Here is a 16,491-nt window from a genome sequence, read left to right as displayed (position 1 = left end):
CTAGCAAAGCCAAATATGAGGCTGCCAGTGTGATATGATTCAATAGATTTTATTTATATGATGCATGATGCTGTTGATGAATATAATACCTAGGTGTACTAAGTACTGTATGTGCTGAAATATTGTATGCACCATATTTTTCAATATTAGTAATACTAGATACAATTTTTTAAAAAGCTGGAGCAGCAGGCATGGGGGGAAAGCAGGCGACCTTTTGATGGTACAGTTTCTAAAACCATCAGGTTGTATCAAGTGTTAGTTCTACTCAGAGTTATGTCCATTAATTGCAACAAGTGTACTCTGAGTAAAACTTAGTTGGCTACATTCCAGCCTTTCCAAATGTGTTGCCATGAAAACCTGGGCAATGTGCATTTTAAAACAAATTGACATCACATTTATAATGAAACACCAATAAACTGAACAGCAGCAGTTGTCAGAGGACCAAACTAGACTATGCATTAAATGCATGTATGTATTGCTATGCATTTTGTACTGGAAGGAAGGAACCTGGGAGATGGGGCAGGGCGGTGTTTCTCGGTGACATCAGAGTGGACAGCCAATCAGTGCTGTGCACTTTGAAGCTTTCAGAACTGTGTCGCCCAATCCTCTTCATCAGCGCTCCATTCTGGAGAGGCACAAGTGCATTTTGAGCTGACTACTTAGAAGACATCTCCACATCCAGAAAAAGCTTCCAGATGAGGACTTAAATTTGGAGACAGGTCTTGGAGAAATTGCACACGGGTTATTGGCCAAAGATTTTTTTAAAATAAGATTTTCTTCTAAAAAGGTAAATCCAGATTAACTTGGTGGCGAGGGCATACAAAAGTTGGTATTTTGATGCCAACGACGCCATGTGGACACTGGCATGATTAAGGAGCACCCATCACCCCAAAACAGGTCTCTTCCAAGTGTCCTTTTTATTGTGCATTCATGATGATTTGTGCTCATGATGTTTGTGGGATGGTCACACGTGACCCTACATTCATGACTGGTTGCACCCGTAGAACCTTTGGGGCAGCCATACTGCTTCATTTCCAGGTAGCGCATCTCCTGCAACTTCCTTGTAGGCTTTGCTCTGCTTCCATAGTCAGAGGCATTGTGCTCCTGAATACCAGTTTTCGGAAGCCCCCAAAGAGGAGGATGCTCTTGTCCTGCTCAAAAGTTCCCACAAGCATCTGGTAGGCCACTGGGGGAACAGGATGCTGGACTTGGACCACTGGTCTCATCTAGCATTTATTCTTATGTTCATAGGAGCATTGGCCTCTGCCTTACTCCAAGTCAGACAATTGGTCCATCTAGCTCAGTGTTGTCTACACTACCTAGCAGAGACTCTCCAGGATCCAAGACAGGGTTGTTTCCTATCTGGAGATGCCACAATGTTCTGGAATGGGTGGGGAGGTGTTGCCTCACTTTTGTTGCACTTCTGTACAGGAATAATTGGGTAGCATTGGAAAAGCACCGCAGAACAGCTAAGCAAGCAGAATAAACTTACCACAAATGCCCTATGATTGTGTCAAGCACATGTTGCGGAATACACACACACTATAGTCTGGAGAGACCCACAGATTCTCTGCATGTGCTAGGATAACTCACAAGGGGGCAGCATTGAATTAGAGAAGCTTTTCTGACTGTGCAGTCCCTAGGCTGAGGGGAGGGCCTTTCCGGATGCCCAGAGATCAGAAGCTACACGCACAACTGGTACCTGAAGTTATGGGTGGGGAGGCAGCTGAGACAATTAGTGCCTTGGCATAACTGGAGCCAGACACTGATGGAGAGAGCCAGCTTGGTGTAGTTGTTAGGATGCCAGGCCAGGACACAGAAGAAGAGGGTTCAAATTAGCCCTGAAGCTCATTGGTGGGCTTTGGGCCAGTCAGCATCTCTCAGCCTCACCTACCTCACAGGGTGGTTGTGAGGATAAAACGAGAAGTATATAGTCCACCATGAGCTTATTGGAGGAAAGGTGGGCTAGAAACATAATCTCATATAAAGACATTGCACCAGCAGGGTCATCTACAGAAGCAAGTGGAAATGAGCCACAGGTGTTTGGAGATCAAGGCTAGAACACTGCTCCTTGAGGCACTGCAGTTTCCTGGAAACCCCTTGGTTTCATGGGGACCAAGCTGCATTGCAGGCAGATAGGCAGCTGCCTCATTGTATCAACCAGGCCACTGGTCCATCTAGCTCAGTACTTGTCTACAATGACTGGCAGTGGCTCTCTAGGGTTTCAGGCAAGAGGGCATTCCCAGCCCTACCTGGAGATGTTGGGAATTGAATCTGAGACCTTGTGCATGCTAAGCAGGTGCTCTACCCCTGAGCTATGGGCCACCCCTGGTCCCCACCTTGCCTGCTCTGACTCTGCCCTATCAGCAAGCGTCTCTGCTGCAATCAGCTTCCCCTGAGCCTTGAGTTACGATGGGAGAAACTGCTGCACAGACGTCTCTCCTTGTTTTGCCCCTCTGGAAACAGGCCCAGCCCATTTTAAACCGTACCATTAGCTTCTAACCCTTTCAGTGGTTCTCAACCTGTGGGTCCCTAGATGTTGTTGGACTACAACTCCCATCATCCCTGAGTTCTGGCCTTGCTAGCTAGGGATGATGGGAGTTGTAGTCCAACAACATCTGGGGAGCCACAGGTTGAGAACCGCTGCAGATTGTTGTGTGTCTGTGCTAGAACCAAGCCCTAGGGTTGTAGGAAGCCATTTAGCTCAGTATTGTCTACACCAGGGGTTGTCAACCTGTTATCTACTGCCCACTAGTGGGCGTTTCAGGATTCTAGGTGGGCGGTAGAAGCTGAATCCTCCTTCCATTGAACACTGGTGGGCGGTAAGGAAACTTTACCATCAAGAAAGATGCATTAGTGGGCGGTATAAAAAGGTTGACTACCCCCGGTCTACACTAACCAGCAGCAGATCTCCAGGCTTTTCAGACAGGGGAAACATTCCTACCTGGAGGTGATGAATATCAAACCTAAGACCTTCTGCATGCCAAGCAGGTGCTCTGCCACTGATCTATATGGCCTGGTTTCTGAGCTCAGCTGAGGCCTGGCAAGATATTTAGCCACTGCTCAGCATATCATGCTTCAATCCTCCATCCCATCCTCTGTGAAACTTCAAGAGAGCTCAGTTCTCTACCTACCTATCAAGGACCAGCTCCTCCAGCTTGTGCAGGTCACAGGCAATGTACTCCAAGGCCATGTCTGTGATCCGAGGACACCATGACAGGTCCAAGCTTCGGAGTTTGCGGAGGTTCTCTGCCACCAGCTCCACGCCATCGTCCGTCACCTTAGAGCAGCCAGAGAGGCTGAGGACACTCAGGTTAGGGAGGCTGTGCACCATGTTGACCACCCCGTGGTTTGTGATCTCCCAGCAGGAGTTCAGGCGGAGGGTGTGGGTTGTGTAACCCTGCTTGGCAGTGAAGTAGGCTAGGGCCGTGTCCGTCACATGATAGGCTTGGAGATTCAGCTCGGTCAAGTTGGGCAGCAGCTGGGAGATGGCGGCAATGGCGTCGTCGGCCACGTTGATGCAGTCGCTGACGCTCAGGGAAGTGATGCGGGCATTCAGGCTCGACCAGAGGCCAGCTTCGGTGAAATCATTACACCCGGACAGTTCCAGCCGCAACACCCCTTGCATCTGTTCCAGCATGACCTGAGAAAGGGAAGACACAGATTTCATTTTAAGGGAGGGGATCGTAGAGTGGCAAAGCTGGAAAAGACATTGGAAATCATCTAAGCCAGGGATTAGCGGGCATCAGGCTTGTGGGTAGAGACAGAGGTGTAGTAGTCTGAGGTCACCTAGGATTAGGTAAAGGTAAAGGTACCCCTGACCATTTGGTCCAGTCGTGACCGACTCTGGGGTTGCAGCGCTCATCTCGCTTTATTGGCCAAGGGAGCCGGCATACAGCTTCCGGGTCATGTGGCCAGCATGACTGAGCCGCTTCTGGCGAACCAGAGCAGCGCACGGAACCACTGTTTACCTTCCCACTGGAGTGGTACCTATTTATCTACTTGCACTTTGACATGCTTTCCAACTGCTAAGTAGGCAGGAGCAGGGACCGAGCAACGGGAGCTCACCCTGTCACGGGGATTTGAACCGCTGACCTTCTGATCGGCAAGTCCTAGGCTCTGTGGTTTAACCCACAGCGCCACCTGCGTCCCCACCTAGGGTTAAAGACCTGTTAATATTTCTCCAGCAGGGTTTCTGTCTCCAGCATCCTAGAGCCGTCCAATCAATAGGAAGGGGAGCTTTTTAGCCAGTGAGAAGAGGTCTTTCTGACACTTTGTGCTGATTGGAGCCAATCAGAGTGGGAGGAGGTGAGCGGCCCTAAGTAATGGCTGAGTGGGGATTGGAACCTTTGTCTCCCAGGTCTGACACTCAACTGCTATGCCACACTGGCTAAGCAACATTGGGAGGGCCAAAGGTTCCCCACCCTCCTGCTCCTTTGAACCAAGTGGGGCTTCCTCTCAAGCAGACACATGTAGGTGTGTACTGTAAATTACCTACAAGGTATGTGTACTTGGAAGTAAGTCCCACTGAGTTCAAAGGGGCTTCCTCTGATGCAACTGTACAATAGTATTGCAGCTTTCACCCACCTCATGCTCTCTCAAAGAGAGAGAAAAAAGAAGAGAATCACACTCTACGGATGCTCAAGAAACTGAATTTCCTTAAATTCCATTGGGAATAGACTTGATCTGTGCATTCCAACCTTATCCATGGATTGGAATGAAATTATTCTCCAGATTTTGCACTTCTCTGAATTTTGCAAGACACTCCTCAGATCCCAACAGTTACTTAAATTGCCAACAAGCCAACAACTATTTAATTTGCATATTTTAGGGTAAGATAGGTTTAGAAAGGCATACACCTAGAGGCAGCTTTTTGGGAGGCGGTGCTCCTAGGAATTAATTTAATAACAAAACAAAATTTGATACCAATCCCTCCATTAGAATTACTGGGGATATGAGAGGGGCCAAGTGAAGATGATTTGGATAAAGAATTGACTCTGTATCTTTCTCTTAAGAATTGATTCTGTATGTATTGTTAGCTGCTAGAATGGTTATCGCAAGAAAATGGAAACATTTAGAGGAGTTCAATAAGGATTTATAGTGTAGTCAAATCCGGTCCATAGCTGTTGCTGAAAAACTAATTCAAAAATTAAGGTATACTAACAGACAATCAGAAAAAGATTCAATTTCAACTACCGTATTTTTCGCACCATAGGGCGCACCGGACCATAGGGCGCACCCAGTTTTTAGGGGGGGAATTCAAGAAAAAAAATCTTTTTACCCCCCGCAGCCCCAAAGAGCAGCGTACAGGCTGCACACAACCTCTCCCTGCCCGAGGGGTTGCGTGCAGCTATGGATCAAGCCAAGGCAGCGAGCGGGATGGATCCCGCTCGCTGTTTTGGCTTCCCCTAGCCCCGTGCAGCCTCTCCCTCCCGGGAGAGGCTGCGTGGGGCTAAAGAATCCATAGCCCCGTGCACCCTCTCCTTGGCAGAGGGGTTGCGCGCAGCTATGGAGGAAGCCAAGGCAGCGAGCGGGATGGATCCCGCTCGCTGTTTTGGCTTCCCCTTTAGCCCCGTGCAGCCTCTCCTTGGCGGAGGGGCTGCACAGGGCTTCCCTGGCTTTACTGGGAGGTGGGGGGATTCCCTCACCTCTCCCAAAAGCCCGCAGAAGCCGCGCGCCTTTTAAAAGGGCTGCACGGCTTCTCCTGGCTTTCCTGGGAGGCGGGGGGATTCCCCCACCTCCCGCAAAACCGGCAGAAGCCGCGCGCCTTTTAAAAGGGCTGCACGGCTTCTCCTGGCTTTCCTGGGAGGCGGGGGGATTCCCCCACCTCCCGCAAAACCGGCAGAAGCCGCGCGCCTTTTAAAAGGGCTGCACGGCTTCTCCTGGCTTTCCTGGGAGGCGGGGGGATTCCCCCGCCTCCCGCAAAACCAGGCTCCCCCCCGCCAGCCTCCTAGCCAAGTCGGGGGACAGCGGCAAAGGCGCGCTGCGCCCCTGCCGCTGTCTCCCGAGTTCGCGGGGCTGGCGACGGGGAGGAGCAGGCTTCTCCCCCCGCCAGCCTCCTAGCTAAGTCGGGGGACAGCGGCAAAGGCGCGCTGCGCCCCTGCCGCTGTCTCCCGAGTTCGCGGGGCTGGCGACGGGGAGGAGCAGGCTTCTCCCCCCGCCAGCCTCCTAGCCAAGTCGGGGGACAGCGGCAAAGGCGCGCTGCGCCCCTGCCGCTGTCTCCCGAGTTCGCGGGGCTGGCGACGGGGAGGAGCAGGCTTCTCCCCCCGCCAGCCTCCTAGCCAAGTCGGGGGACAGCGGCAAAGGCGCGCTGCGCCCCTGCCGCTGTCTCCCGAGTTCGCGGGGCTGGCGACGGGGAGGAGCAGGCTTCTCCCCCCGCCAGCCTCCTAGCCAAGTCGGGGGACAGCGGCAAAGGCGCGCTGCGCCCCTGCCGCTGTCTCCCGAGTTCGCGGGGCTGGCGACGGGGAGGAGCAGGCTTCTCCCCCCGCCAGCCTCCTAGCCAAGTCGGGGGACAGCGGCAAAGGCGCGCTGCGCCCCTGCCGCTGTCTCCCGAGTTCGCGGGGCTGGCGACGGGGAGGAGCAGGCTTCTCCCCCCGCCAGCCTCCTAGCCAAGTCGGGGGACAGCGGCAAAGGCGCGCTGCGCCCCTGCCGCTGTCCCCCGAGTTCGCGGGGCTGGCGACGGGGAGGAGCAGGCTTCTCCCCCCGCCAGCCTCCTAGCCAAGTCGGGGGACAGCGGCAAAGGCGCGCTGCGCCCCTGCCGCTGTCCCCCGAGTTCGCGGGGCTGGCGACGGGGAGGAGCAGGCTTCTCCCCCCGCCAGCCTCCTAGCCAAGTCGGGGGACAGCGGCAAAGGCGCGCTGCGCCTCTGCCGCTGTCTCCAGAGTTTGCGGGGCTGGCGACGGGGAGGAGCAGGCCCCCCCCCGCCAGCCTTCTAACCAAGTCGGGGGACAGCGGGAAGGGCGCGCTGCGCCTCTCCCGCTGTCCCCCGAGCTTGTGGGGCTGGCGGTGGGGCTCTCCTGAAGCCTGGAGAGCGAGAGGGGTCGGTGCGCACCAACCCCTCTCGCTCTCCAGGCTTCAGCGAAAGCCTGCATTCGCACCATAGGACGCACACACATTTCCCCTTCATTTTTGGAGGGGAAAAAGTGCGTCCTATAGTGCGAAAAATACGGTAAGTGGCAAAATTTTATATGATGATAACAACGTTCAAATGCCTCCTGTGAATTATGCTACTGTCTGGAACTCTTAGTAACATTTCAGCTTTCCTGATATTTATGAATAATGTAAACTTTTTTTTAAAGTTACTACCCTGCAACACCAAGAATATCCACCCCCCGGGAATGTGAATAAAATGAACTGAATTTATACTTTGTGTGTGCATGTGTTTAATTTTCATTTTCATTCAATTGCATTGTTTGTCTGCATTTATTTATGCTTGTCTATTATTGAAGTATATGTAATTAATTGTTTAAATAAATAAGCAAAACCATGCTAAAAGCAAAGAAGGAAGGAAGGAAGGAAGGAAGGCATACAGTGGGATAAAATATATTTTTAAGCATGCATTTCATGGGAAGATATGGATTTAGACAGGATTTTCTCTGCATGGTTTTTTTTTAAAGTAAGTAATCAAAGCTAAATGGGGCAGAAGGGCTTACAGAGGTGCACTACCATAAACAGACTGCTGATCCATCCATCTACCCTTACCTCTCACCCCATCAGCCTGCTCAGTTCTTTCTGTGGATCGGGGCTCTCTTTTGCCTAGGCTGCTCAGCTCCTGTAGGCCACCTCTGCTCTGTTTGTCTTTAGACCCTCCCCTTTATTAAAATAACAGCAACCATCATCATATGGTGTTTTGGGATTGATTTTGCACTGGATCTGTGTTTCCATCGTTTGCATATGTTGGGTGGTTTTTCTGATGTTCATATTGTGCGTACAATATGGTTGTGGCTGAGTCACATTGGAATAACGGTTTGTCCTTAAAGACGGGGTGTAAACAAGCAAACAAATAAGGTCACATCTGTACTATGCATTATAAAGCAGACTTAGACTTCCCTGTGAAGATGTATTGATTAATATAGCACTCTGAGAATTGTAGCTCTGCATGGGGAATCAGCGTCTCCAAACAGCTCCTGGTACCCTGAACAAACTACAGCTCCTAGGATTCTTTGGAGGAAGTCATGACAGTTTAAACTGGTATGGTGCTGCTTAAAATGCATAATGCAGATGGGGCCTAAATCAAGACAGCCGATGCTCAGACATGTTGTAGACCAACATATGGAATGCCGCACGTTCCCCAGCCCTGCAACAGAGGAAAGCAGACCCTCCAAGTGTCCCTCTTTTCCAGGGGCAGTCCCAGATTTATAGAAGCTGTCCTAGTTTCTCATTTGATCCCAGAATGTCCTGCTTTTCCTTAGGACATCCCTATTTTCATTGGAGGAATGTTGAGGGTATGGGAAAGGCTCTCTCAGCATGAAGGCAGGGGACCAGGGGCAGGGGACATACTGCACCGCGAGGGCCACATTCTCTTCTGGGCAACATTCTGTGGGCCACATGCTGAGTGTTGGGGTCAGGAAAAGAGGCAAAGCTGGATAGAGAAAGGTAAAGGGACCCCTGACCATTAAGTCCAGTCGTGGCTGACTCTGGGGTTGTGGCGCTCATCTTGCTTTATTGGCTGAGGGAGCCGGCATACAGCTTCCGGGTCATGTGGCCAGCATGACTAAGCCACTTCTGGCGAAGCAGAGCAGCGCACGGAAACGCCATTTACCTTCCTGCCGGAGCGGTACCTATTTATCTACTTGCACATTGACGTGCTTTCGAACTGCTAGGTGGGCAGGAGTAGGGACCGAGAAATGGGAGCTCACCCCATTGCGGGGATTCGAACCGCCGACCTTCCGATCGGCAAGTCCTAGGCTCTCTGGTTTAACCCACAGTGCCACCCACGTCCCTGGATAGAGAAACACATGTAAAAATTACTTTCTAAGTAACACCCCCACACCCCTCTCTATCCTCTATCCAGAAAAGCAAAAGGCATTACTGGAGTTCAGGGACACGTTCCAGCCAGGCAAAAACACCCAGAGGATAAAGTCCGAGTGGCAAGGGGTGTGGCCTGGGGAGAGGGGGTGTGGCTGGGGAATGAGGGTGTGGCTAGAAGGGGGTGTGGCTACCTGGACTGCCTGTGGTTCCTGGGCCTCAGTTTCCCCCTCTGTGCCTACCATCTACCTACCTCAAGGCCTGCGTCTGTGATGGTCGATCTCTTAAGGCTCATGGATTTCACCCCTTTCTTGGACAGAGGATAGTTATCGATGAACTCACAAATGTCCAGGTCGGAGACGCCAACCAGGCAAAACCCCTCAAAACCCCTGATAGCAAAACCCTGGAGGTTGACAAACTCCTTGTCTCCACTGGGCAGGACGTTGTAAAGCTCTTTGGTGTGTAGCACCGGCGTCAGGCCCACCCAGAACTTGGGCTGGTACAAGACCCTCCTCCATGCCTTGCAGACCTGGGCCAGGACACACTTCTCGCAGGCGGAAAAGTACGTAAACAAGCGGTTGAGGATCTTCTCGTCCACAGCCAGCTGCCGTTCACTGGGGGAACCGGAGAGGCCTTCAAGGGAAGTGACCTCCCCGTTTGTCGGGGAAGCCTCGCTGGAGTTCAGTCCCACCATGGCAGCTCCAGAAGGAGATGGCACCCCAGCCAGAGCCGCCAAGGACAAGGGCGGTGCCAGGCCGGGGATGGGCAGGTCGCTGTGATTTGCTAAGGCTGGACCGATGAGAGCAGGCACAGATGAAGGCTGGCACAAGCGGTTTTTCATCGCTGGGGTCCCTTTGGTGATGCTGGCAGAGCCGAGTCCATTGGCCTGGGCGGGAATCTTCACAAGTCCGTTCCGGGGTAAACATGGAGGTTTCGTATCACCGTTACTCTGGTTCGACATCTTCCAAGGTCACTCTGGAAAAACAACGAGGAAGGCTGTTAGGGAATTGGACCCATGGCGCACCAGGGAACACCCGACTTTTCATTGAATCATCTTGCAGGAAGAATTGCCCCCCTTTTAGATGGTAATGGGCAGAAGTGTAGTGGCCCATGATCACAGTAGGTTGAAGACCCATCACAATTTATGCAGTAGGGTACTAGCAGCATCCCTGTTTGCAGCATCCTAGGGCCACCCAATCAGCATGGAAGGGGAGCTTTTGAGCCAATGAGAAGAAATCTTCTCACAGTTTGTGCTGATTGGAGTCAATCAGAGTCAAAGGAGGTGAGTCAGCCACTGAGGATTGACTCCTAGGGTCACTCTGTGCCTAGGAAGAACACCACAGGAAGAGTTGCTCCAAAGCTAAGCATTTAGGAACACAGAAAACGGAAGGGGAGCTTTAGTTGAAAAGAGAATGATGTTCAAGTTCTGTTACATATAATGGAACTTCAAGGAAGACACAACTTAAGTCACTTCAAAAGAATATATTGGAATACTCCAAACCATTTGCCCATGTATGTCTACAGAAAATAGTAAATCTGGGTGAAAGGCAACACATGGAGATCAGCACTAACTGTTGCAATGCATCCCTAATTAATATTGTATAATAGCAGTATTGTACAATCTTAGAAGGTTGCATAATCTCAGAAGCGGGTACGGCTTTGAGGGGGCATGGCTGTGACTGGCAATGGGTATTGCTTTGCTTACTTCATCAGCATTTGGGTGTGACTTTCTCCCATCTTTGCATACAGTTTTGACGAAATGTACATCTTTTTGCAAAGCAACTTTTCCTAATATAATGCATTTAGGAATGATATTTTCACAAATACAGTGGTACCTCGGGTTAAGAACTTAATTCGTTCTAGAGGCCTGTTCTTAACCTGAAACTGTTCTTAACCTGAGGTACCACTTTAGCTAATGGGGCCTCCCACTGCCGCTGCACCTCCGCCGTGCAATTTCTGTTCTCATCCTGAAGCAAAGTTCTTAACCCGAGGTACTATTTCTGGGTTAGCAGAGTCTGTATCCTGAAGCGTCTCTAACCTGAAGTGTGTGTAACCCGAGGTACCACTGCATATTAATTTTCATGTGCACTTTCCCCTATAATATATGCTTTTTTTTGTAAACTTTGATTGCTTGGAAAACTGCACCCAAAAATTCAGGTATGTGCGAATTTTGAAGAAGAAGAACAAGAAGAGGAGGAGGAGTTTGAGTTTGGATTTGATATCCCGCTTTATCACTACCCTAAGGAGTCTCAAAGCAGCTAACATTCTCCTTTCCCTTCCTCCCCCACAACAAACACTCTGTGAGGTGAGTGGGGCTGAGAGACTTCAAAGAAGTGTGACTAGCCCAAGGTCACCCAGCAGCTGCATGTGGAGGAGCGGAGAGGCGAACCCGGTTCACCAGATTACAAGACTACCACTCTTAACCACTACACCACATGTTGGTTCTCACAGTGATACAGAAATTGCAAGTTTGATACATTCCCCTTTCAGTACAATGCCTTTCAGTGAATTTCTTCCCCATCCGTATCCATGGGGAATGTTTTACACGAAGCAGCATTCCATCAACCAAGCTCCCTCTGACAGCCCGGAGATCCCTCCCCCTCAGCGAGTGCTAGTCCTGAGTCTGCCGCTCTCTCCAGTAAACTAAGCAGAAGGTTGGAAATTGAGCCAATTTTCCTTTAGTGAAATCTTTGTTGCTGAGTTCGTCTTGCTCTGCTATTGTCATGTGAATGAAACTTTCCGGCAGTAACCACAGCAACCAAAGGTGGCAGCTTTGATAGCAACTTAATCCTGGGGCTTGCAAGAGTGGGCGGTGGTGGTGCAAGGGAAACCCACATGTTTAATACTGGTCTTCTAGGAGAGGACTGATTAGGAAGCATAGGAAGTTGCCTTACACAGATTAGACCACTGGTCTATCTAAGCTCAGTACTGACTGGCAGCAACTCTCCAGGTTTTCAGGCAGAGGTCCCTATCCAGAAATGCCACAGACTGAATCTGGGTGGAAGATGGTGTCAAAACTAGACTGAGTTGGCTCTGCCTGACATGGGCTCTGGCTCCCCCTACTGTTGGGCTCCCTGCCTTCCAGCCTACCAGTTACAAGGGGCATCAGCTGCCACTGGATTGAAATTGCCTTGTTTCCAAAGAGTCTACATCCTTTTTCTTTCCAGTTACCTCTGGCCATAAGCATTGTCACCATTTTTTATTTTTTTTAAAACCCTCATGATTTATCTACTGCCTTTATTTATATGCTGGACCCAATATTACTAGAACAGGAGGATACAAATATTTTACATATTTTTAAATCCCACACTTTTAAGATCACACTTCATTTTGCATATGTGTTATCCATTGAACCTAAATTCAGAAGTCACACACGCTCGGGTAGCTTTTCTGGTTTGTTTACAGGGGGCCATTTTACCCAGCTGCCTGGCAGGACTCCTAATGCAGGCCTGCAGCAGGGATTTCCCTGAGCCAAGAGATGGATGGATGGGAAGACAGGTTTGGAGATTGGCTTGTGCTTAGCAGGTCACAGCACAGATAATTCACAGGGCCTGACTTCAGTACAGTGTGCAACACAGTGCACTGCTGGACCAGAGCATTTGCAGACCATAGTTGTGATGTTCTGGCTGCTAGATGGTGCCATCTTATTTACAGAGCCTGATCACTTAAAGAGCTGTACAAGATGATGTGGTAAAATATATTTCCAGCCCTGTCCCTCAGTCCAGAGAATAGTGTGGCCCCAGAGAGTCCAGACACTGGCCAGCTCTGAACTAAAGTGCACACTTGCATCTTGAGGTATACACAATCAATAAAGCCTTAGCTAATGTAAGCCATTATCAGTATCTTATGCGCCTCAGTATTGCATTCAACAGAATTTCAGGTTTAATAAGAATGGGGGGGTGGGGTGGGAGATGAAAAAAACATAGCACAAGCAATAGCTCAAACGTGCAGCAAGTAAGAAATCAGAATTTGTAGAATCCAAATGGTTATTTCCAGTACACAAAACTGATTGACAAACAGCCGGCTGTTGTCAGGAGTTAGAATGTGTGTGGGACCAAGACAAACTGTTGCTTGGATTTTCTTATTTCCCTCTGCCCTCTTGCTTCCTCCTCCTCCTCTTATTAAACTTTTGCACCTCCCCTGTTCTCCATGAGTGCACCCATATGCAGGGGTGTGTGTGTGTGTTAGGGAATTTTGTTCTTTTTTTAAAAAAAACTATATGCTTCTGTAAATCTTGGGGGTCCCTCCGAGCATGCAGACACCTCCCTTCGTTGCATCTATAAGGCCAATTGCCATCCCTAGTGATCCTCAGGCCCTATCCAAGTTGGCCGCTAGAGGGAGAAATCTGGCTGCCACCATTCCACACGTTAACACTCCTTTGCTGGAAAAGAGCAACACAGTGGAGGCTGTTCCTTTGGAGCAAATGGGGCACCAACCTCAGTCTGCTCTCAGCCAGGTCCCCTCTTACAACCAGCCCCAGGGTGTGGCACGAGCCACCAGCTCCTTCCTCCTTCGTTTCAGGTTTGCTCTTGCAGAACTCGGCAGGGAGGAGGATGGAGTCAAAACTAGAACCAATTGGCTCTGTCTGCCATTAGCTCTGACTCCAACTGCAGTTGGACTCCCTGCCTTCTGCCCCGCCAGCCCCAATGGGCATCAGCCACCTCTGCAGCCGTGACAACTGCCCACGGCACATAAAGCAATTGCTGCTGTTTTTCTTCATGGAAAGGATGGGAGCCAGGGAGAGAATTGCAATTTTAGACAGAGGAGGCAGGGACAATTCTTTCCTTCTTGTGTTGCCAGCTGACCTGAAAAAATCACTTTGGCCTGCTCTTGTGCATCAAACAGCAGATTAAGGTGCAGAAATTGGCAAGGGAATCTTTTGATGACAAAAGCAACCTGTTATTAGCTCCTAACACAGGTGCGGGGAACATTTTGCACATTCCCTTCTGGGAAACTTTCCAGGGGCCACACGGCAGTGGGGGGGGGGGCAGTACCAGGAGCCAAGGGGGCAGAGCAATGAATGTGAAGTTAACTTTTGTACCGTAATCTAGTTTCTATGCACATTCACACACCTCATCTCTATCGATAAATTCAGGCAAGCAAAAGGCACGATCAGAGCTCAAGGGCACTTTCCAGCCAAGCAAAAGCACCCAAGGAGGGAATGGAATTGGTCTGCTGAGTGGGTGTGATCTGGGAGAGTCCCAAGGGCCAGACAGAGAGGCCTGGAGGGCCGCATTTGACCCTTGGGCCCAAGATACACCACCCATGCCCTAACACCTGCACACCAACCTGCCACTAAGGCACAGCTGCGGCAGCTGGTTGAAAAGTTGGCAACGACACTGCCTTCCCCTTGCCCTCGCGGGATGTATTTCTAAAGTGCTTTTTCAGTCTATAAATAAGCCCATGAATTATTAAGGGTGCCTTCCACTGGCCAGGCCTTGGACTGGGAAGGCCCCAAAACGGCAGCAGCCCCACAGCCTGTCGCATCCCATTTGCCTTGGGAGGGGCAACCCCCCCAAAAAAAAAACCTTGAAAGGGAGAGGGAGGGAGGAAGCAAAGAGTCTGCATCCCAGGAGACTCGCCAGCACAGACATGTTTGAAGCAAGGCTAGGATCTGCTGTCTGCCGGCCTGGACGCTGCTTGCAATCACGTGCCAATGCAGATGACTGCCTGTTTCTCTGCTGAGCCAGCTGGCGTGGAGGAACCCCACAAAGACACACAGAGAGAGAAAGAGAGAGAGATGCTCAACAGTCATGCTTTCCTCTCCACTGACAGACAACGGGCCTTCCTTCAGTTAAGGCAGCTGGCTGGGAGAGGAATGGAATACAGATGCTGGGTGGTTCCCCCCTTCTTCTGAAAAGCCTCTCCATTTGCACCACCCCACATTCTGCCCCACAAGAACGCAGTGGCCAAGAGAGCTAGATTATGCACCCTGTTTAAATGGCACAGAGTAGTAAGGCGTGCCCTCTCTTAGGAGACAGGATTGATTTTGCAGTGTTTACTATTTTAACCAGGAGTTCTGGCAGGGAGAGGGAACCTTTTTCAGCCAGAGGGCCGCATTTCCTTCGGAGCAACTTTCCAGGGGCCACATGCTGGCATTTTGGCATGGGCAAAAGTGGGAGCAGCAATGAAGGTAAAATGTACTTTTGTGCAGTAGGCTAGTTTCTACAAACGCACACATTCACAGAGATCAGCAAGAGGTGTTATCACACTTCAGTGACATATTCCACCCAGACAAAAACACTTGAGGGAGTAGTCTGGGAAGAGCCATGAGGGCCGAAAAGAGAGGCCTGGAGGGCCACATTGGATCCTCATGTCTTGGATTCCCCACTGTTAAGTTACAGGGAACCCAACCACTGAACATATGTTTCCATCTCTTTTCCAGTTTTGGATATTTCACCAGGCAGCTTCCAGCACTATTATCAAACACTGAATCTTTGCCTCCTACTACCCTCCGCTCCAAAGGAGACCCCCCCCCAAAGGAGATTGACAAAGCTGACAATGGCCTAGGAGGAAAGGTTAAAGGAGTTGATGTGTCTTGACTAGAGAAGAGACAATTAAGAGGCTGTATGACATGGGTGGCGCTGTATGACACGGGTGGTGCTCGGTCCCTGCTCCTGCCCACCTAGCAGTTTGAAAGCACGTCAAAGTGCAAGTAGATAAACAGGTACTACTCTGGTGAGAAGGTAAACGGCGTTTCCGTGCGCTGCTCTGGTTTGCCAGAAGTGGCTCAGTCATGCTGGCCACATGACCCAGAAGCTGTGTGCCAGCTCCCTCGGCCAATAAAGTGAGATGAGCGCTGCAACCCCAGAGTCGGCCACAACTGGACCTAATGGTCAGGGGTACCTTTACCTTTACCTATGATGCTGTTTTGGATGCTTTAGTTGAGATTCCTCCATTGCAGAGGGGTTGGACTTGGGTCCCCTCCACCTCTACAATTCTATGATAGCTACCTTGCCATGGTCAAATATATGATGGTGCAAATGTCTTTCCTACTGTTCCAGAGCAGGGATTGCTAGCATGGCGCTCATTAGATGTTGCTGGACTACAGCTTTCATCATCCCTTACTATTGGCTATGGGTCTTAAGGGAGTTCTGCAACATCTAGAGAGACTATTGCTGCCCTCAAACTTAGCAGTTCAAATCACAATAAAAACGATAGGGTGAGCTTCCTGGCTATGGAAGCTGTTTGATAGTAGAATAGACTGCCTTAAAAAACCGGGGACTTCTTCATTAGGGTCATTACTCAGTGGTAGAGCACCTGCTCTAAATGCAGAAGGTCCCATGTCCACTCCCTGGCATCTCCAGGTAGGGTTGGGAGAGACTCATTATCTGAAACCCTGGAGAGCTGCTGCCAGTCAGTGAAGACAATACTGAGTTAGATAGACCAGTTGTTTGACTCAGTCTAAGGCAGCTCCCTGTTAAATGACTTGGTAGAAGCTTGCATCCATCCCATACTCACTTAGGCTGAAAACTGGATCATAGCACGTCGAGTGTATGCTTGCTGTGCAAGAAAGCCCAGACTCT

General features: G+C 50.4%; 1 protein-coding gene across 4 annotated transcripts in view; it reads right to left on the bottom strand.

The window, feature by feature from the left end:
* Positions 1–16,491, bottom strand: part of FBXL16 (F-box and leucine rich repeat protein 16) — a 78,199-nt gene that overhangs the window by 10,042 nt on the left and 51,666 nt on the right. For all 4 annotated transcript variants that reach the window (XM_083473765.1, XM_083473763.1, XM_083473762.1 and 1 more), the window contains exons 3-4: positions 9,219–9,940; positions 3,135–3,643 (exon numbers count right to left, since the gene is read on the bottom strand). In XM_083473765.1, the coding sequence (XP_083329891.1) occupies positions 3,135–3,643; positions 9,219–9,926 (1,217 nt within the window). In that variant the 5' untranslated portion in view covers positions 9,927–9,940. The remainder of the gene's footprint in view (positions 1–3,134; positions 3,644–9,218; positions 9,941–16,491) is intronic.

The sequence above is a fragment of the Podarcis liolepis genome, assembly GCF_965112155.1.
Source record: "Podarcis liolepis genome assembly, chromosome: 14".
NCBI lineage: Eukaryota > Metazoa > Chordata > Lepidosauria > Squamata > Lacertidae > Podarcis > Podarcis liolepis.
This window is presented reverse-complemented; position numbering and strand designations above follow the sequence as displayed.